At 46.6% G+C, this 21,301-nt stretch overlaps 1 protein-coding gene across 4 annotated transcripts in view; it reads left to right on the forward strand.

Annotated features, from left to right (window-relative positions):
* Nucleotides 1–20,964, forward strand: part of Arhgap28 (Rho GTPase activating protein 28) — a 166,565-nt gene extending 145,601 nt beyond the window's left edge. For all 4 annotated transcript variants that reach the window (XM_038315332.1, XM_038315334.1, XM_038315333.1 and 1 more), the window contains exons 12-18: nucleotides 1,195–1,277; nucleotides 4,113–4,310; nucleotides 5,188–5,301; nucleotides 9,146–9,199; nucleotides 11,740–11,864; nucleotides 17,569–17,633; nucleotides 20,429–20,964. In XM_038315332.1, the coding sequence (XP_038171260.1) occupies nucleotides 1,195–1,277; nucleotides 4,113–4,310; nucleotides 5,188–5,301; nucleotides 9,146–9,199; nucleotides 11,740–11,864; nucleotides 17,569–17,633; nucleotides 20,429–20,523 (734 nt within the window). In that variant the 3' untranslated portion in view covers nucleotides 20,524–20,964. The remainder of the gene's footprint in view (nucleotides 1–1,194; nucleotides 1,278–4,112; nucleotides 4,311–5,187; nucleotides 5,302–9,145; nucleotides 9,200–11,739; nucleotides 11,865–17,568; nucleotides 17,634–20,428) is intronic.
* Nucleotides 20,965–21,301: the final 337 nt, after the last annotated feature.

Genomic DNA, 21,301 nt, shown 5'->3' on the forward strand with positions numbered 1-21,301 from the left:
AGGAGAAGGCTCTCTGCTAAAATAGCATCTCATCTGGGCCTGGCACTGGCCACTCTCTTCATAGGCCCTGCTGCTTATGTATGCTCACATCAATGCACGTTAGCCCTTTCAGTATGTATTCCTCCAGGCCTACAATACGTTCCTCTTAAGAACTGGGCGTGGTTGCCTAAAATCCAAGTGCATAAGGCGGAGTCAGTGTGGTCAGATCTGTGGGTGTGCCCCCACCCTCCCACACAGCAGGCGCCCACTTGTCACCGGCTCCCCACCTCTAGCGCACATGACTTCCACTGGTGCAGTAGGTTCCCACTTGACGTTTGCATTGCTGTGATGCTCGGTGCTTCAGCGAGCATCCGCCGGCCTCCAGCCACGGACTGTGCATTGATTGCAAGGGTGCCCTTCAGCTTGAGAACTCCCCAGGACTCCAGAGCATCTCACCTTCTGCAGACACTCTTTCCCCAGCAGGCCGTTTTGAAGTGAGCTGTGAAAGGAAAGCTTCAGTGGACGCTTCATTTTCAGCGTAGATGCCAGCCCTCTGGTGCCATCTGGTGTTGCTCGGGAATATCAACACTCCAAAACTAGCTAGTCACCTCCCTTAAATGTCTATGTGAGATAAGGCATATGTAGCATTGGTCATCAAACCAATGTGCCCACACAGGAAAGGACTGTTTCTGGGACCTGGCATGAACCCTGTGTGCACATCAGCTCACTTAGTCCTCAGGTCAGCCCTGTGAGTTAACAAGATTTTATAGATGGCAAAATGGAAGCAAAGGGGTTAAATGACTTCGTACTGAATGCAGGGTTGGAGTCCAGGTCTAGAGCATGCATCCTCCACCCTCATATGCTGCTGTGTCCTTGTGTGCAGTGTTTATTTGTTCTTGAACTGGGCTTTGTCTTCCATTTGCGGAGTAAGGCAAGGTCTGTGGATGCTCATTGAAAATGAAACTGTCATGTAAATCTAGAATTATTTAGAGGACCTTCTTGGCTACCTGCCTGTAAATAGGCATCATGGGTTTGCAAGGGGGGTGACAGGCCGGGGCTCCTGTCCAAATGAACAAATTAACATTGTTGAGCTCCAAACGCGAGTCCTTCCCGTTAGCTGTCAGCGCCCTCCTGTGCCTCCAGATGTCAGCACGGCTGCTGTCAGTGCACATCCGTGTGTCTTCAAGCGTGTGATCGTTTCTGTCTTCTCGTTAGGGGGGCCTCACGTCAAAGTGCAGTTTCAAGCCTTGCACCTCATGGTCATGGCCCTGCCTGACGCCAACAGGGACACAGCCCAGGTAAGTGGCATCGATCTCGGGACCTGTCACGGGACTCAACTGGGGAAAATAGAAGTACGACAGCTCACAGAGTCCCTGTGAGATGCAGTTCCACTGCCTCGCATGCTCCCAGTGTTGTTACGCTGAGAAAGGCCAAAGAAGGGAAGTTCTAGAACTCTCTTTGAACATTAACATTCAGATCCCTCTGTTCAATTGGAGCATGCCCAGTGTCTAAGCAGATGCCAGGATTAAGTGTGGGGAGTGGGAGAGATAGAGATGAGAGGTTACATGGTCCTGCATCTGGATCCTGTGAGAACGGTTAGCTCCTCTCCAATCCTTCCGACCTGGTGGGAGAGTACTGATCAGCCCCCTTGAGGAGGGCATCTGAGATCACTGCACTATGAGATTTCTAAAGTACCTACTTTAGAACATATACACACAGCGTAATTTAAATCGTTCTAGGTTTTAGGAGTTTAGATGTCTCCTGGTAGAGTCTGGTCATTTTCTGGATTGGAAAAGCAAATTCCAGAGAAGGGACTCACCTGCTGACAGGTGGCAGGGCAATTGGTGGACTGGCATCCGTAGTTCCCCATCCCCAACTTCCCTTCCTCTCCAATCCATTTGTCATGTGTTAGTAAAATGTGAGCAGTTTTAGGGATTAGTGTGTGTGTCTTAGAAAGCTGGTGTATGCAGAACAGGTACCTGAAACCTTTGAATTGAGGCTGAAGTAAGAGGAGTTCAGTGAGCCCTTGACTTTACGGCCAGTCAATAGAATGCAGAAAACAAAGACGTCAGATTGTTTTCTGTCTGCATGGCTTGGGGCAGGGGAGGGAGTAGATCCCTTTTCCCACAGGGTGGAAACTTTTCTGTCGGTTTAAAAACACGTGGCACACATCTGTAACCCTAGATAGTCCTTGGGATCTGAGGCAAGGGGATTGTTGAAAATCCCAGGCCCATGTGGTTATATCTAGCCTGTCCCCACATCCTAACGCACAGCATTGTCTTACATCCTCAATGCAAGGGTGGGGCCGGCAAAGCATAAGATGCCAGTTTTTAATATCATTCCATGTTTTTCCAGGGGTTACAGATTTTCACGTGTTTTGGGGCACTGCCTGAGCAATGTTATGTTATCACAAAACTCCATTTGTATCAGATGTCTTAGTGAAAATGTCATCGGCCTTCTCATATAGCTGAGGATGTAACAATTAGCAGATAATTCAACATGCTTCTAATGCAAGGTCTCAGACAAAGCCCGTGGGGCAATGCATGCGTACATGCACACACGAGCACAGTCTCTTTCTTTCCTTTCTGGTGTGCCTGGAGGAAAGAATGAAGCTGCTCACTGTAGAGAAGGCAGAAGCAGAGCCGGAGGATGGGTTTCCATAGTTCAGGTCCTTGGTGCTACCATTTAGCTGACTGGTACTGGACAGAGTTCTTCAGTCCTTCCCCCACCCTGATGTCCTACCTGTTCAATAGTTATAATAGATTCTGCCTAAGAGTGGGGGGAAAATAAGTATTAACCACTGAGGATAATGTCTGAATCATAATAAACCCTCAAATAAGTGTTAGCTAGTACTGTTATATGTTAAACATTTCCTAATCAAAAAGGCTGCCATAGGGCTGTGGGTATGGCTCAGTCAGTGAGCAGCTCCTGCTGAAATCAGGGGAACCTAAATCTGGATCCCCAACCACTAAAGGGGAAGCCAGTGTAGCAGCATGTGTCTGTCATCCCACCACTGGGGAGGAAGAAACAGGAGCATTCCAGAGGCTTCCAGGCCAGCCAGGCTAGCTGACTAAGAAGGCTTCAGCTTCATGGAGAGAAGTGTCCAAAAGTAAAATACATGTGCCGGAGGTCAATCCTCAGATCCCACAGACACAAACAGGAGAGGCCAGCCTCTCAAGGCTTGTTCTCTGACCTCCACATGTGTGCCGTGGTACATGCATGTCTGTATACACACAAGCTAATGTATGCACACACAGAGACACACATGTGCTAGAATCCAGACTTGAGAGAGCAAAGCGCTCCCCTCTGGGCTTCCCATCCTCTTGGTGAGGGCCGAAGGTTCCCGTAAGTGCCTGAATCCTGGTGGTTTCGTACACTTTAAAACTCACCGAACGGCTCTTTTTCTTCTAATGCTTACAAAAGCTGCGTGCAGACACTTCCTGTGCCAGGGGAAGATTCCACACTTAAAATGCAGTCCAAAGAGCCAGGCACAGTGCTGCGTGCATGTAATGCCAACACTCAGGAAGTTGAGGCAGGGGGATCACAAGTTGGAGGCCGGTATGAGCAGCAAAGCAAGCTCATGAGAAACAGCAGAAAGAGGCTATGTCTAAAGTACTCGTTCAAAACTTGGAGCTGCATTTGTGTCTGTGCAGAGTGTGAAGAGGCTCCTGTTGTTCAAACCATTTCTCATCTCTCAGGGAAACAGTAACCTGGTACCAGCAGTAGGACTTTCCGTTAAGGGGCTTTTACTTAGAGAATTATTTTTCTTCCTTCACAGCAAAACTGCATTTCATTTTATTTGAGCTGCAGTGTTTTCTCTCCCTGGTTGATATTTAATTTCAATATTTGTCAAGCTTGTTTAGGATAAAAAGTAAGTTTATTATCTGTAGACTCCATGGTATTAAGCCCCTAAGAAGGGGATTGCTTTATGAAGCAGACAGTTGAGTTAACTGCTCGCTTCTCTTCTTCTGAGCATTTTAAGGGGACATAGGACACATTTGGTCACGCTTGCCTTCTGACACGTTCCCAGCAACACAGTGAAGGGATGTGGGAATGAGTGGTCGCCATCCGGGAAGCCTGTCAGTGGTTCACGGTAGAGTGACAAGTGACATGGTTCTCCTGCCTCTTGTTAGGCGCTGATGACGTTCTTCAATAAAGTGATTGCCAATGAATCAAAGAACCGCATGAGCCTGTGGAACATTTCTACGGTGATGGCGCCAAACTTGTTCTTCAGCAGAAGCAAGCACTCTGACTATGAAGAATTGCTGCTAGCCAACACCGCAGCCCACATCATCCGCCTGATGCTGAGGTACCAGAAAATTCTGTGGAAGGTGAGTGACAGCTGTCCAGTGTCCCTACAAACTATACCAGGTGCAGGAGGATGTAAATGACCCAGGATCAAACAACCAGAGACACAAAAGGAGAAGAAAACAGTTCATAGTGGCTCGTGGTATCCATACACCATCATCAGCCTTCCCTAGCCACAGGTTTTAACCAACCATAACTCCAGCTATCTTCCCAAAGTTTTGCGGCCATCCTGAGCTGTCGATCATTAGACCCTAAATAATACACTAAAACAAACAATGCCTTACACAGTGTTTGCATTGGTTAAGTATTGTGAATCATAGCTGATTTGCAGGGTAGAGGAGGATTTGTGCAGGCTATGTGCAAACACTATACCATGAACTGAATGCTGGGAGGAAGAAGGCAGAGTCAGGGAGACGCCATGGATCCACAGCCAGAGATAGACCTGCTGAAACTTTGCTGGTAGGCCATGATCTTGGGGTGATATAGAGATTAATATAAATGGGTTAAATTAAGATGTAAGAGTTAGCGAATAAGAAACTAGAGATAATGGGCCAAGCAGTGATTCAATATATACAATTTTGTGTGCTTATTTTGGTTCTGGGTGGCCAGGACAAACAAGTGGCTCCCTGCAACAGCTGAGCAGCCAAGGGTTTCAGAACCTAAGGGGTTCCTAGAACCAGCTCCCCTTGGAGACAACAGGACACTCTTTCAATGTGCTCTAAGCATGTTTTCTAAACTAAACAGAAATCCTTGCCACTTTTCTAATCTCAAAGACAAATGTTACATCTCCTGGCTCCAAGATAATGAAGGGTTAAGAGTAGCTTCCATAACAAAAGGTTCAGTCTACCAGGATGCTTTTGCTGAGATGTTTCCTTCTAGTCAAGCCCCTGTCTTCTGCAGGTGCCATCTTTCTTGATCACCCAAGTAAGAAGGATGAATGAAGCCACCATGCTGTTGAAGAAGCAGCTCCCGAGTGTGAAGAAACTGCTTAGGAGGAAGACCCTAGAGCGGGAGGTAAGAGCATCATTGAGGCCAAGAGTGGACCACAGCAGGGCCAAGGGTGGACCACAGCAGGGCCAAGGATGGATGGACGACAGCAGGGCCAAGGGTGGACCACAGCAGGGCCAAAGATGAACCATAGCAGGGCCAAGGGTGAACCACAGCAGTGCCAAGGATGGACCACAGCAGGGCCAAAGATGAACCATAGCAGGGCCAAGGGTGAACCACAGCAGTGCCAAGGGTGGACCACAGCAGTGCCAAGGATGGACCACAGCAGTGCCAAGGATGGACCACAGCAGGGCCAGTGATGGACCACAGCAGGGCCAAGGGTGGAGCCCAGCAGGGCCAAGGGTGGACCACAGCAGGGCCAAGGGTGGACCACAGCAGGGTCAAGGGTGGACCACAGCAGGGCCAAGGGTGGACCACAGCAGGGCCAAGGATGGACCACAGCAGGGCCAAGGGAGGACCACAGCAGGGCCATGAGTGGATCCCAGCAGGGCCAAGGGTGGACCCGAGCAGGGCCATGGCAGTCCACAGTCTAGGCTTTCTCTCTCAAAGGAGGAATGGAGTTATTAAAACACCACAAAGATACTGTGGAAAGTCTCCTTAACAGAGCACCAGGATCTGTCTTATGTGTTGAATTACACGCTTTGGGGTTAAAGTTCTTGGAATGTCTATCTCTTGAAGAGTGTTTGCTGCCCGACTCATTAGAATGGCTGACGTGACCTTACACAAGTCGAAAGTCAGCATTGTAGCCCTCTCGGTGATTTAAAGACGATCATGTTGTCGTGGTTTGAACGTGCAGTGTCCCCAGGCTCCTGTCTCAACACTTGGTCCTTAGCTGGTGGCACTGTCTGGGAATGTTGTAGGACTTGTAGGAGGTGGGGCCTCACTGAGGAAGTGGGTCACCCCAGAGCTTATTGTTCAGTCCTTTTCCTCTTCACTCTCGGCTTCCTGCCACTGCTCCCCTGCTTTCCCTGCCGGGATGGATGTACACCTCTGGAACTATAGCCAAAATAAGCCCTTTCTCCCTTAAGACTTAGTCGGGGTATTTTTATTGTAGCAACTAGGACATAACTATGACAGTGTATGAAGTAAATAGAAAAAGACATTTCTTTGTTGACAAATGGAATAGATAATTGTCAATTTTTTTAAAAAGTGACATAGCATTCCCAGAGATCTTGTGTTTAGTACAGCTAGTTATGTGGAGATAGCAAGCAATGCATTCGAGGCATTGGTTTTATTCAACTCTGGGGATGCAAAAACTTAACTCATTTTGCGCAAAAAAAAAAAAGTACAGAAATATAGAGGAAATATAAAGGAATGTAAATGCCATGAACACACAGAAGCATGCCCTAGCCCAAGATCAGCTGTACTGATGGTGAGCCAGGGTCACTGACAGAAAACTGATACAGGTTCCATTGTGAGTGGTGTAGATAACAATGAATGAAGTAGGCTCTAAGCTCCATCTCGAAGAAAGGGACAGCACTAAAGGGAGAAAGAACGAGTGTCAGGGGTGACGGGGAAGCGGCATGGTGCTCACCACTGTGAAGGGGCAAGAGACTGACTGACTAATTGATATTCCCACAGTCACAATGTCTATATTACTCTCGTTGATTACATTTAGAAAACGATGTCTTCTAGAAGAAAACTAACCTTTTTCTGTGCTGGGGATTAAATTCAGGGCCCTGCTAGGCAATCACTCTGTTGGTAAGCCACACTCCAAGCCAGAACCAGGAGGTAGGTTAATTTGAAGGATTATTTTAAAATTAAGTTCAACGTCTGAATGCCCTTAGAGACATTTTTTTAGAAATTCTTGAAACAGCCTTATTTAGTATTTTGGCTGGTCTTTTTTGACTGTGTAATACCTTTTGTTAAGACTAGACACTCTGAGTATTATGGTATTTTTACAAATCAGATCCACGGGCTCAGGCCAGAGCAGCCTACCTCTTATGCATGAGGGCTTAGGCTTAATCTCCAGAAACAGCACTTGCATGCACGTGCACACTCACACACACATGCACACACACCCACACACTCACACTCGTGTATGCACGTACGCAGGACAGAACAACAGAGCCTCTCCCCTCCAGCTTGTGTGCCTCCTCGTATGCTCAGTTCTGGACGTGCACACGGCTGACTAAATCCTCGGAACACCTGAGCCCCACTTTTCAGTTCCGTGCTGTTTCCGCAGCTGTTATCTATGGCAGCAGTTAACCTGGCACGCAACACTTGTGCCCACAGCTCTGACAAGTTCCAAGACAAGTAACATTTAGGCAGGCCATTCAAGCCCCCAGGTAAGTCACAAGTAGTTGGGAGGCTTGGTGAGTAAGGCACAGCCTTTTGTTACCTACGTCCAGGATGCAGGCAGTGACAGGCAGTTCAGGTGCAGGTTGGTAGTCTCCAGACGTGGACTGAGCTGAGGAACAGGGGTGAAAGGAAAGGCAGAAGTGAAAGTGGCACTAAACCCGGGCTTGGTGGCCATGGAAGGGTTGTGAGCTGAAGGTCGCGGTAAGCTGTTTGCTGAGTTCAAGGATGACTACATTCTGAGACCCTGCTTCCAAACAAAGGAGCAGCAACCATAAAACACCACACAGCCTGCTAGTCCTAGGCAGGGCAGCTGGTGTGTTTGACGCCATGTGAACTCTACAGCGCCGTGGGAATGCCAGCTTTCTTCACGCTTAGACGGTCCACAGAAGCAAGCGCCAAAAGACAGAACACTTTAATTCCATTGTAGCAGGACATGCTTAAATGCTCCATGTCAATTGGAATAAAGAATTAACTAACAGGTTACAGATTAGAATCGTTGAGAAGAGCTAGTCGGGTGTCTCAGCCAGTAACCTTGAAGACCTGAGTTCAATCCCGGGAACACACACGGTGAAAGGAGAGAATTAACTCCCGCAGGCTGTCCTCCAACCCCCACAAACACATCCGCAATCAACCAGTCAGGAAGTAAAAAAATGAATGAAATAAAAATGTGGAAAGGATATAGAATAAAATTTAGCCACTGCTGACTTCCACCCTTGGAGAAAATGAACACCAGGAACAGGATGTGCGTCCGCGGAAACGCACAAGTGTGTCCACCCCAGATGCTCTGTGCTCATGCCACAGATATAAATACACGCCTTCTCGATCCTCTGCAGCCGCAGGCTCTGCACGTGAAGAAGGAAACTACTCCATAAATCCATGTTGCATTGGTTCTGAACACGCACAGACTTTTTTAAAAAGTTGTTTTTTTTTTTTTTAAAAGACAAAAACATGACAGCTTATTTACCTAGTAGTTATAGTCTGGTAGGTACAACAAGCCAGCTGGGAGTGACGTGAAGTATTTTGGGATAATGTGTACCTGCACCATTTTCTGTAGGGTGCCTGAGGATCAGTGGCCTTTGGTGTGGGTTTGCGGAACCCATGCTCTGTGGATCCCAATGATGACTGCATGCGTTCCTCCTGTCCTGTGTGACTGCAGCACACAGGAAACACTGTCCCTGGTCTTGCTGTAGCGGCGTAATAAACAGTAGCACGTGTCCCATAGCAGTGTGCCCACCCGCTTTGCTTCTTTTGTGGATTCTTCTATGGGTGTACAGTAGCTTGTTTAGGCCGCCTAGATTAGTGAAGCCCAGATGGCATTCCATTCATTTCTCTCGTGATTTGAGCTCTAGTGAGTAAACTGCTATATATTTCACAATTGAAATATGTTTGAACTTGAATTTGTAGATGAGGAATTTGGGGGTCAAAGAGCATATGTACTTCTTAATTTGATAGGTACCCAAATATTGTCCACAAGGATTACTCCAGACCAGAAGCAGCATGCACTTATCTTCTCGGGGTTAATCTGAAAGATGGAATGTGTTTTCTTTAGGTATCAAGCCCCAAGACCTCAAAGGTACCACAAAAATCACCTTCAAGAAGAATGGTAAGAACTTTTTTTTTCTTTATAGCTAATAGTGTGTTGTGTGTGTGTATGTGCATGTGTGTGAGTGTGTGTGTGAGTGTATGCGCACGTGTGTGAGTGTATGTGCATGTGTGTGGGTATATGCGCACGTGTGTGAGTGTATGTGCATGTGTGAGTGTGTGAGTGTATGTATATGCGTATGTGCATGTGTGTGAGTATATGTGCATGTATACGTGGATGTATGTACATATGTGTGTGAGTGTATGCACATGTATGTGAGTGTATGTACATATGTGTGTGAAGCAGGAAGCCTTCTCTCACTCCTGTCCTTTTTCATCTCTGAAATGGTATCACCATGCAGCCAAGGCTGGCCTTAAACTAAAGCTCCCATGACCTGAATACACTAATTAGAGGCATGTGCCACCATGCCCAGCCCCCATAACTATTAATTCCCTATGTAATACTCGGTGAGAACTTCCACTACATTCTTGGGCCTCAGTCTGTCCTTCAGGCTTGCCCTTTCTAGTTTGCACATGAAGTGAATACAGGAACTTCAGCTGATGACTCAGGTGGTTGGATGGGTACGAAGGTCACCAAGGTTAGGAGGGATGTGAGTCCCTTCTGTGTAGAGGCCCAATAACACTAGAGTAAGAGCTGGTCTGACAGAGCCACTGGAGAGCACAAGTGGAAAGGGTCTTGAAATAAATGCTGGAAAGGGTGTTTTAGGAGTGAGGTCGTGACTGCAGCAGGCTGTGGTCTTTAGCTATGCTCCCCCAAGGCCAAAGCCCTCCATGGTGATTTCCTGGCATAGTTCTTGATGATCATATTAAGATATAATGTAAAAACTGACCAAATTTAAAAAAATACTCTGCTTTAGTTTCCTAGGACTACCATAACAATGCACCATAAGTGGGATTGGTAAGACAATAGAAACTTAGAGTCTTCTGATTTTGGAACTTAAAATGCAATTCAAAATGTCAGGAGAGTGGGTTTTTTTTCTGAGCACAGTGAGAGAAAGAGCTATTCCGGCTCCTCTGGTAGCCTGTGGTGAAGCCAACAGTCCTTGGCAGGATCACTCTGGTCTGTGCTGTTGTCTTCCTGTGCTGTCTCACTGTGTGTCCCCAGTCTCCACACTGACTTCCTGTGCTGTCTCACTGCGTGTCCTCCGTCTCCACACTGACTTCCTGTGGTGTCTCACTGTGTGTCCCCAGTCTCCACACTGACTTCCTGTGGTGTCTCACTGTGTGTCCTCCTTCTCCACACTGACTTCCTGTGGTGTCTCACTGTGTGTCCCCTCCGTCTCCACACTGACTTCCTGTGGTGTCTCACTGTGTGTCCCCAGTCTCCACACTGACTTCCTGTGGTGTCTCACTGTGTGTCCCCTCAGTCTCCACACTGACTTCCTGTGCTGTCTCACTGTGTGTCCCCAGTCTCCACACTGACTTCCTGTGGTGTCTCACTGTGTGTCCCCCCCAGTCTCCACACTGACTTCCTGTGGTGTCTCACTGTGTGTCCTCCGTCTCCACACTGACTTCCTGTGGTGTCTCACTGTGTCCCCTCAGTCTCCACACTGACTTCCTGTGCTGTCTCACTGTGTCCCCCCAGTCTCCACACTGACTTCCTGTGCTGTCTCACTGTGTCCCCCCAGTCTCCACACTGACTTCCTGTGGTCTCACTGTGTGTCCCCCCAGTCTCCACAGATGTCTTCCAAGGGTGTTCTTACTTGTGTCCTTTGTCTCTTCTCTTCTCCTTAGGACACAGTTCTCACCAGAGTTAGATAGTTTGGTTTATCTCCATCTTTATTTATTACTCTCCTCTTGACCTTATTTTGAAATAAGGGACATTCTGGGCTTCTATGGGTTAATACTTCGATATATTACTTCAAGAGACCAATTAACATAGTGTTCTAGACTATATGATATGTGTGTGTGTATGTATACATCTTAAAGTAAGGTTTTTAGGATATTGTTCAACAAAGATATTACTGATTTTTATATGTATACATACACACCGTATATTCATTGACGATACGGAGATATATATATATATATTTCAATAGATATATATGTGTGTATGTATATATATACATGTATGTTAATTAAAGTAGGATTTTTTAGGATGTTCTTCAATAAGGATACTGAGATATATATATATATATATATAAAGACACTGATCACTGATAAATATCATTAGATTATATACATATACACACATATATTGTTCATTGAAGATACTGATATATATTTCACTGTATATATGTGTGTGTACATGCATATATGTATATTAATGGAAGTAGGGTTTTTAGGATATTGTTCAATAGAGATGCTGATAGATGTGGTTATTTGTCAGAATCCACATTTTCTTTTCTATGATGCCAGAGCATTTGAGGGAGGCCTAGGTGTAAAGAGAGTAGACGCCCGGGGCAAATGTGTCCTTAGTCTCCTGGCAGAGCAGGACGGCATGTTTTGCTCTGGCCTAGTACTGGTCATATGTGTTTCCTCTTCTGAATCCCTGGTTTTCATCCCTCCGTTGACACTGTTTTGGTCTTTCCTCCCTGGCAGTCTGACGTGCCAGAAGGCGTCATCAGGGTCCACGCTCCACTTCTGTCCAAAGTGTCAATGGCCATTCAGCTCAACAGTCAGACCAAAGCCAAAGACATCCTGGCGAAGTTTCAGTATGAGAACAGGTGAGTGCCCAAGCTGAAGGTCGTGTGCGGAAGATAAGCATTCCCAGGTGGGCCGCTGTACTCCTGCCTGTGGCTTCAGAACAATGCAGCTGTTGCTTTGGATTTGACGAAGAGATTACAGGCGTTAAAAGCCGTGGCTACTTATACAATAGGATTATCACCAACAGACCAGCTTCTAAAGGACTTGCTACATGTAGGATTCTCTCTCTTTTTTTTTTTTTTTTTGGTTTTTCGAGACAGGGTTTCCCTGTAGTTTCTAGAGCCTGTCCTGGAACTAGCTCTTGTAGACCAGGCTGGCCTCGAACTCAGAGATCTGCCTGCCTCTGCCTCCCGAGTGCTGGGATTAAAGGCGTGCGCCACCACCGCCTGGCTAGGATTCTCTTATTAAGATCTATTTTCAACTTTTATCTATGCATATATGTATCTGCCATGTATGAAGGTGCCCACAGAGGCCCTGTTGGGTCCCTTGGGGCTGAAGTTACAGGTAGTTGTGAGCCTTCTAATGTGGGTGCTGGGAATTGAACTCAGTTTACTGAAAGATGGACACGCCTTCCTAATGGCTGCATCCTCTCTCCAGCCCCCGTGATTCTTCTCTTGATAGGTTATGGGATCAATGAATTTTATCTTTTATTAGGATAAAAACATGGCAGTTAGTTTTGTCAGTGTCTTGATCAGTTTCTGAAAGTATCAGGTAGGCTCCCTGGATACCATCACTGCCCCTTTTAAAGCCTGCGAGCAGTCATTCCCAGCTTTCATCGTGTGTCTCCAGAGGTGACCATAAAAGGGCGTTAGCCATCCTTATAGGAATGCATACTCAATAGAAGCACCTTCTAGTGAAACTCATGTACATCCTTAAGCATTTGGAGCAAACTCAGCAGCAGTAGCCCTGTTGGGTCAAGAGAGCTCCCTGCAAGAGTGTGCATGCTGCGTAATTTCACTCACTAACAGCTTTGGAATGACAGATGTTAATAGTGGAGGGTGGGTTAGTGATTATGGTTGGGGAAGATGGGCATGGTTATAAAGGAGCACCTGAAGATGCCTATAGTGGTAGAACTCTGGTACTGCACCTTGCCTGGGCTGGGCTGGGTTCGCAGGCCCCCCTGGCGGGATGTGGAACTTAGGGCACTGTGAGCGTGAGTATCACTGTGTCTCAATATGCCGGAAAGATTTTGAGATCCTGATTGGGGAATGATATTATAGTTTTGCAAAATGTTGCCACGGGTCAAATGGGCACAAAGAACTCATATTATCTTTCACAACTATCTGTAAAGCTCTAATTACTTCGATGAAGATAGAAACAGCAGAAGCCAGAAGCAGGCTGTAATGGTAGACATCAGGCTGAATTTTCAGGTTTTGGGGGGGTGGGAGGCATTGGGATGGAAAAGCATGCCATTGGCTTCTAGTAAGTTATTTTATTAACCATGAGAGCTGGTCATCTGTGTGTTTATTTTGCACATCCTTCAAGTTATAGACTTGTGATTCGTGAGCTTTATGTGTAGGTGCGTGCACACACACACATACTTAAAAAATTACATCAAACTCCAGTTAAGTTAGTCACCCAAAGGAGAGAAAGCCAACGGGAAGAAGATAGCTCTGGTCCCTGCCCTTGTAAAGAAACAGGAAGCCAAAAAGGTAGTGAATCATCTTTTTGAGACAAGGCCTAAGAACTTTGGCATTGGATAGGACGTCAGTCCAAAAGAGATCTCACACACTTCATCCAGGGGCAGCTATACCAACTATATAAAGGGCCACCCTCTATAAGCGACTCAAAGTACCTCCCACCGTGAACCAGTTCTCCCAGGTCCTGGACCGGCAGACAGCTCCCCAGCTGCTTGAGCATGCCCGCAAGGACAAGCCAGAGAAAAAGCAGGAGAAGAAGCAAAGGCTGCTGGCCCATGCTGAGAAGAAAGCTGCTGGCCAAGGGGATGTCCTGACTAAGAGATCACCTGTCCTTCAAGTGGAGTCAATACAGTCACCACCTTGATGGAGAACAGAAAGGCTCAGCTGGTGGTGATTGCCCATGACAGAGGCGCCATTGAGCTGGTGATCTTCCTGCCTGCCCTGTGTCAGAAGGTGGGGCATCCCCTACTGCATCATCAAGGGAAAGGCCAGGCTGGGGCGGCTGGTCCACAGGAAGACGGCCACCACTGCTTCCTTCACAGAGGTTAGCTCGGAAGACAAGGATGCTCTGGCCGAGCTGGTGGAAGCCGTTAGGACCAAGTACCACAACAGATACAATGAGATTCTCTGCCACTGAGGAGGCAACATCCTGGGTCCTAAATCTGTGGCTCAGATTGCCAGGCTGGAAAAGGCAAAGGGCAAAGGACTCGCCACTGAACTGGGTTAAATGTACACAGCTAAGTTTCCTGTACATAGATACAGTGTTAAAAAGTTATCTTCAAAAAATAGCATTAGGAAGGAAAAGGAGAGCAGACCAGCTTAACAGGAGTCTGAACAGCCACGTAACTCTATTGCTGTACCAGGCATCTTAAAATACCACAGTTATCATAGGTAGGTGGCCATATATAAACTAGACATCTTATTGCAAGGATGTTGGCATCTGGTAAATTCCTATGTTATTTAATAGATTACAGAATCCTCAGGTGGACCTTTGTAGAAAGAAAATGCTCTGGTCCAGGGAGATGGCTTAGCGTTTGCTGCCAAGCTTGACAACCTGAGTTTGATACCCAGGACACACACATATGGCAGGAAGAGCCCACAAATTGTCATCTGACGCCCACTCATGCACCATGGCACATGCAGCCTTTCCACAAATGAGGAAATGTAATAGTTTATACAGACAGTATTCCTAATCAACATAGATTAGGTCTGGTGACTACAGACTCAAATCCTCTGACACAACTTCAGTAGATCCAAGCTGCCCAGCCTCTCGCTAAGACCTGTGAGTACCGCAGTTTAAAATCTGTAATCTGGAGTGGACGAATGGGCTCAGCGGGCACAAGGGCTTGCCACCAAGCCTGGCAGCCAAATTCAGCCGCCAGCACACACACACGGTGGAAGGAAAGAAGCAACCCCCTCCTGCACGGGCCGTGGCACACGCGAGTCCACACGCATAAATCACACACCGGTAAACAAATGTAAACATTGTGAGTTGTAGTTAAAGGTGCCCCGTCGGCTGCTAGACTCTTCTACTGTGAATTTGTCTGTCCTTGGGGCAAATTGCTGGCAAGAATATCAAAGCAGTCAGTGGAGAAAGAATAGTTTTACAATAAAGCCACAGTGACTGGGGCTCCACGGGCCAGGAAAAAAATAATAATTTTAATCTAAATCTCATTATTTAAAAATTAATTCAGAATGGGCCATGAACTTAAAAATGTATAATGAGAAATGTAAAAGCTTTAATGAAAGGAGACAATCTTTATGACCGGACAAGTGATGAGTTTCCCAGGCTTAACCCCAGCGGCATATGAGATAAAACTGATGAGTTAGACCTCATCGAACTGAAAGCTGATGGAATAAGAGGACCTGTGAATAGGCGAGAAGACAGCTAAAAATAGATATCGGAAGCACTTGCTACTCACAGGAAGGGCCAACCCATGCAGCTGGGAGGGGGCGAGGAGCAGGAGCAGGCATTTTGCCAAAGGCAGCCCTCTGCCCCGTCACAATGTCTGAGAGAGCACAGGTCTCCTTCGGTTCCGCTGGCTGCGGAGTGCTCAGTTCACAGTCAGTTGATTCTGGTGCTCTTGGACCTGTGGCAAGGCAGCCTGTCCCAATGGAGACGTTCAGTGGGGCAGAACCGCTCCTCTACTGGCCTTGAAGGGAGAAGAGGTAGTGTCTGGGTCACACATTCTCCTCTGAGACCACACCTCCAGGGGCCTCAATGTTCACGCTAGGCACCACCCCTCTGAGAGGTATACAAGCCTCACACACATGGACCATTGTGGGACACTCCAAACCCAGCGTATAGATGACATGTGACCAGGGGAGAAAGGTGATCGAAAAATCCATGCATGGAAAGATGTCCATTATTAGCCAGTAAGGAAATGCAAATTAAAAACACAGTGGCCTATCATGGCATACCCATGAGGATTCTCAAGCCATGCCTAGCAGTACCAAATATTTCAAAGACACGGAGAAGCTGTGGCAATCACTTATTATCTGTGTGGGCAAGATGGGGGTAGTTCAGAACACCATAAAGTAGTTTGGCAGTTTGTTATAAAAGTAAGTAACAGTATGGCATGGCATCCCTACTCCTGGGCATTGTCCCCCAGATTTGAAGACATCAACACAACCCAGAACAGCTTTGGTGACACAAGCCAGATAAGCCCCTAGATACCTTTCAAGGAATAAGTGACTAGACCATGCCGGATCCCGGGATGCTCTGTGGAAACAAGAATTGAAAGGACTTGCTCAGGTCTCTAGGGATTCACGCAGAGTGGGACAAAAGCCAGTACCAGAAGCTTCCTCGCTGTGCTCTCCTGTTTGTGTCGTACTTGGGACATAGGAAATTTATGGGAATACAGACGAGGTGATGCTTGTTTGCAGGTATGGGGGGGATCAGGCTCAGATGTAGTAAGGACGGAACGGTAAAGCCGGCCAGAAGAGGGCAGCAGTGGGTGTCCTGGGTAATGGGAACGGGTGTTTCGCCTGAATCGGTCTCAACATTCTCTCCCTGGAATTTCATTCCAGTTTCCCAGGGTGCTGCGATTTGTAGCACCGCTTCATAGTAGAGACTAGGAAAAATGCATAGGGTCCACATGTTATTCCTAAAAATGATGTCCGATCCACAGTTACCTCAAGACTACCCACTACAAATAAGGAGTAATAAGAATGGCGGAGGGGCCGGGCGGTGGTGGTGCCTTTAATCCCAGCACTCGGGAGGCAGAGGCAGGCGGATCTCTGAGTTCGAGGCCAGCCTGGTCTACAAGAGCTAGTTCCAGGACAGATTCTAGAAACTACAGGGAAACCCTGTCAAGCTCCCTCCTCTCCTCCGCAGAGTTGAGACTGGTCTTGAATCGCTGGTTGGCACAGACCTTTTGAATTCTCTTATCCCTTCTTCTAAACTTGGGATAGAAAAATTGACTTGGGTGATGATTGCTTTCTCTGACTTCTTTTTATTGTGTAACAGACTGAGAAAGAAATCACCTTTAGGTAACTGAGGTGATTTTTAAGGGTTTTTTTTTTTTTTCGAGACAGGGTTTCTCTGCAGCTTTGGAGCCTGTCCTGGAGCTAGCTCTTGTAGACCAGGCTGGTCTCGAACTCACAGAGATCCGCCTGCCTCTGCCTCCCGAGTCCTGGGATTAAAGACGTGCGCCACCACCGCCCGGCTTTTAAGGTATTTTTTTAAAGCACTCAGGAAGTCTAGAGGTGTAACCCAGGCTGAAGAGGGAATGCGTGCAAACTCAGCAAACACGGAAATTAACGTGGCTTCTTTTGAATGGAGAGAACTGTGGCCGGAGACGGGGCAGCAGGGCAGCGTTAAACAGCCAGCCGCCATGCTGACGTTACCACTGCTCTCCAGCGGTGCTGACGTTCTCAGCTAGAATGTGTTCTCTGTGGCCATAGGCCACTGAGCATCCCATGATCAGGAACTGTCTCAGCCCCTGTAGACGTAAGTTCTTGTTGCTGCTGTCATGGCTTTGGTCATAATAAAGTGTGTGGCGTATATTTCGTATAGGATGACTTGTCGATATTCACCATGGACCCTGAAGGAACCTCAACTGTTGCCTTCTCTGTTTTTTAGTCATGGTTCATCTGAATGTATTAAGATGCAGAACCAGAGGTTATATGAAGTTGGAGGAAACATAGGTAAGCATCATCTGTCATTTATATTCCCATATTTCATGATACATTGCTATTGTTATAGGGGTGTGTGTTTTTTTTACACGTTTTATAGATAAAAAATGAAAATCAACAATGTCTGTGGGGTTTTATAGTTCCTTATAAAAGCAGTTTCATGACTTTTTTTCTCCAATATTCTCAAAATTGAAGTGAGATAAAGACTTTGGGTCCTTTTCAGTGTGACTCTTAAAGTTAGAAACCGCCCTTTGCTGGGCTTACAAAACAGAACAGAGTTGAGAACTTAGAGAGTCTAACTCCCTGTGCTGGATCACGGCTCAAGGTCATTCTGTTGCCTGGTGAGGTCAAAGGCCGTTCCTTGTGCCTCCGTCTGCATCTTCTGTGGCTGACATGTTCCTGCGTTCTCTTTTATCTGTGGACAGTGTTTCTCTGACCTTCTCAGGGATTGCCTGAGAAGGTCAGAGAAAGTGTTGCCCAATCAGGGCCTTGCTCTACCTGTACCTCAGTTTACCTTTCCCTCCCATCAGCATCAATCCCACCTAAAGTGGTTCACAAAGGACCAAGAAACCTTGGGACTTGACACAGGCTGATGAGGGAATGCATTCAATTCTCACAGCACAGAAACGAAACCTGGCTTCTCTTAAGGGGAAGGACTGGTGGCCCGTGACAGGACGGGATTAAGTAGGTAGCCATGCCAACAGCACCTCCCGCCTCATGCGGCATATAGCTATGCTAGCAATCTCAGCAGAGCAGAAGTTAGAACTCTGGAGGTTGATGAGTTTCAGAACACCTTGGGAAATACGGTGAGCTTGTATCTCAGATACACACACACACACACACAAAAGCTATTCCCGTCCTCTTTAGAAAACTCCTGACACCTTCAGGTCCACTCCCACTTCTTTGCACTACCTCGTTCCACTTCACAACATACCTTCAGTCAGCTGTCTGTTTTCGTTCCACTTCACAACATACCTTCAGTCAGCTGTCTGTTTTACATTTCTTCTTCCAGTTTCTTCTCTCTTGAAAGCACTTTACCCAAGGGTCCTCCTCAACACCTCACCCAGGACACTGAAATACACTCACTGTTTCTGTCTTAGTAGCTGCCTGACTTGGACTTGCCTGTCTGAAAACACTTGTCTCTGTTCGCTGCTCAGGACAGATGAGTTTCTGAGCTTCCTCCTGCTTCTCTGAGTCTCTGCTGCTTCTTGGCTCTTGTGAGCATAGTCCTTGGAAGTCTGGGTGTGTATACACACCTTCCTAGATGAACTCAGTTGTCTCATTGCTTTCTCTCCACCTGCCTGCCTCCCAGTCTACCCTCTGGGTCCTGTACTTATGCACCCAGTCACCTGGCACACTGCTGGGCGTGCCATTGGCTGACTTCTAGAATGTTCTTGCTCCAGATGCCCTCATCTCCTACTTGACTGTCAATGCCACCCTCTTGGTGATGCCTTCCTACACTATGTATGCTCCTTTCTTTGTTTTCCCCTAATATTCCTATTGTTAAGACTTATTTTATATTGTACATATTTGCTTACTATCTAAATATCCACAGGAGAAATTTTTTGACACTGGAATTGTGCTTGTTACTTCAATAGAAAGCAAAAAAAAAAAGTCCGTTCTTTTTCCCTTTAAATTTTTTTGAGATTGTAATTGGATCATTTCCCCATTCCATTTCTCCTTCCATAACACTTCTCCCTACCTCTTCCAAATTTTTATATATATAAAGGCATATACCTAAATATAGCCTGCTCAGTCTACATAATGTTACTTGCATGTACATTTTCAGGGCTTCCCATTAGGTTTGGGATATCCACTTGGTGTGCTCTCACTCTCGATATCAGTATTCCATGGCTGCCTGTAGTTGTGCTGAGGCCTTGTGGCCTTTCCTCCATGAACTTTACATATCTATTTTGTTGTCTGTGTTTAGCTCATGTTTAGGCAGTCATGTTGTCGAGACTGTATGGATATAGCTTCGGGCATTACTAGGAGGCACAGTCTCACATGAGACTCCACGATTCCCTGGCTCTTAGAAACTTTCTGGCCTGTCCTCCACAATATTCCCTGAGCATTAGGTATGGGAGTTGTATCCTCTGGGGTTGGGCTCTACAGTGTTTTCTGTAATGGCCTTAATCTGTTGTAAAGAGAGATTTCCTTAGTGAGGGTGAGGACTACACTTATTTACCTGTGGTTTTAAAAATAAATATTGAATGAAGTTAGGGATTGTGTTGGTTTAGTAAAGTGGTAGCTGTAGCTTCTCCTTCATGACCCATGACTTAACCAGCTCTAGGCAGTTGGCTAGGTTTCTTGTACCAGAAATACTTTACCGCTTACTGAGCAGAGAGCCATTGGTTACGGCTGAGACGTGTGTGCCATTACTGCACCCTTAGGGTTATCATTCCATCCTGGCTGTTGTTTGCAGTCATCACTGGTGTTTTGACATTTTGGTGTTGCTATTTGCATTCCAGTAGTATTTTGTGTTTTAATAATACGGCTTCCTATTTTCTTTCCCCTATGCTTATTCCTCTCTATGCCTGTAAGTCAAAATTTGTTGTTGTTGTTGTTGTTGTTGTTGTTTTCAGTGTTACACATTTCCCAATTCTTCTTTTCCTGTGTTTTCAAATTCTTTCTCATACCCCTTCCTTATTTGTCGAGATTCTTTATCTTGGACTACAAGGGCATACTACCACGCTTCCACACCTGGCCCTTTCTTCCTTTTAATGCATATTCTGGAGATAGAACTCATGTCCTCTGCTTACAAGGCAACCACTTTACTGGCTTGAGCTTTTTGGTTTTCTTTCTTTTAGGACAACACTGTTTGGATCCTGATGCGTATATATTGGATGTGTATCACGTTAATCCTCATGCAGAATGGGTGATTAAGCCCTCGCCAAGCCTTTAAAATATGCCAAAGATGGCTCTTGCCTTGTATTATATGCCAAGAAGTTCCTGCATTTGTGGGAAAAACCACACTGCCCTGAGGTATTTGCTCCTGTAATCCCTGGTTCTCCTGAAGGGGTGGTGTCACCAGCTCTGTCGATATGAACTACAGAGAGGGAGCTGGTTCACACTGAACTGAACTTTCTTATCACAGTCCCTTGGTAAGAAGATATGACCCAGAAGAAAGGCCAACGTTACTCACCGTGGAGCTATGTAGCAGAAACAGACTTGGCCCTGTGCCTGGGAACAGGCTGCACTTCTGACGTGAAACATACACTATTTATGCTCCTAGATTGGAGGGCCTTCCGTCTAAAGACAGTTGAGCCCCGTGTCATTCTGCGCATCACACTCGGAGAGGACTTGGTAGCGCCCTGGTGCAAAGGAACTTCCCGTTGAGAGCTGAGACGGTTCCTTGTCTCATGCGCACAGGTCCTCATTACAAATCCCAGTTTGGCAAGGGCGTCCTGTGCTTCCAGGGTGTCCCGTGTAGTCCACAGTCGTGGCATCTGTTCTCTCTTCTCCCAGTTGTGGTGCTCGGGTGAATAGATCGCCTCTCGTGTGTTAGCGTGAATGTCCTTTGCAGATCAAACACTTTCTGTCCTCGACATTTTACAGCCGTAGCCACTTTGCAGCCCTAACTCCAAAACTACAGAGATGCCTCTGCCCATAAGTGCCGAAAAGGCCGCTCAACCCAGAATTGATAAGTTGCAAAAGCACATTGTGTGCTCCGATCTAATGTT

Source organism: Arvicola amphibius, chromosome 18 (genome assembly GCF_903992535.2).
Source record: "Arvicola amphibius chromosome 18, mArvAmp1.2, whole genome shotgun sequence".
NCBI lineage: Eukaryota > Metazoa > Chordata > Mammalia > Rodentia > Cricetidae > Arvicola > Arvicola amphibius.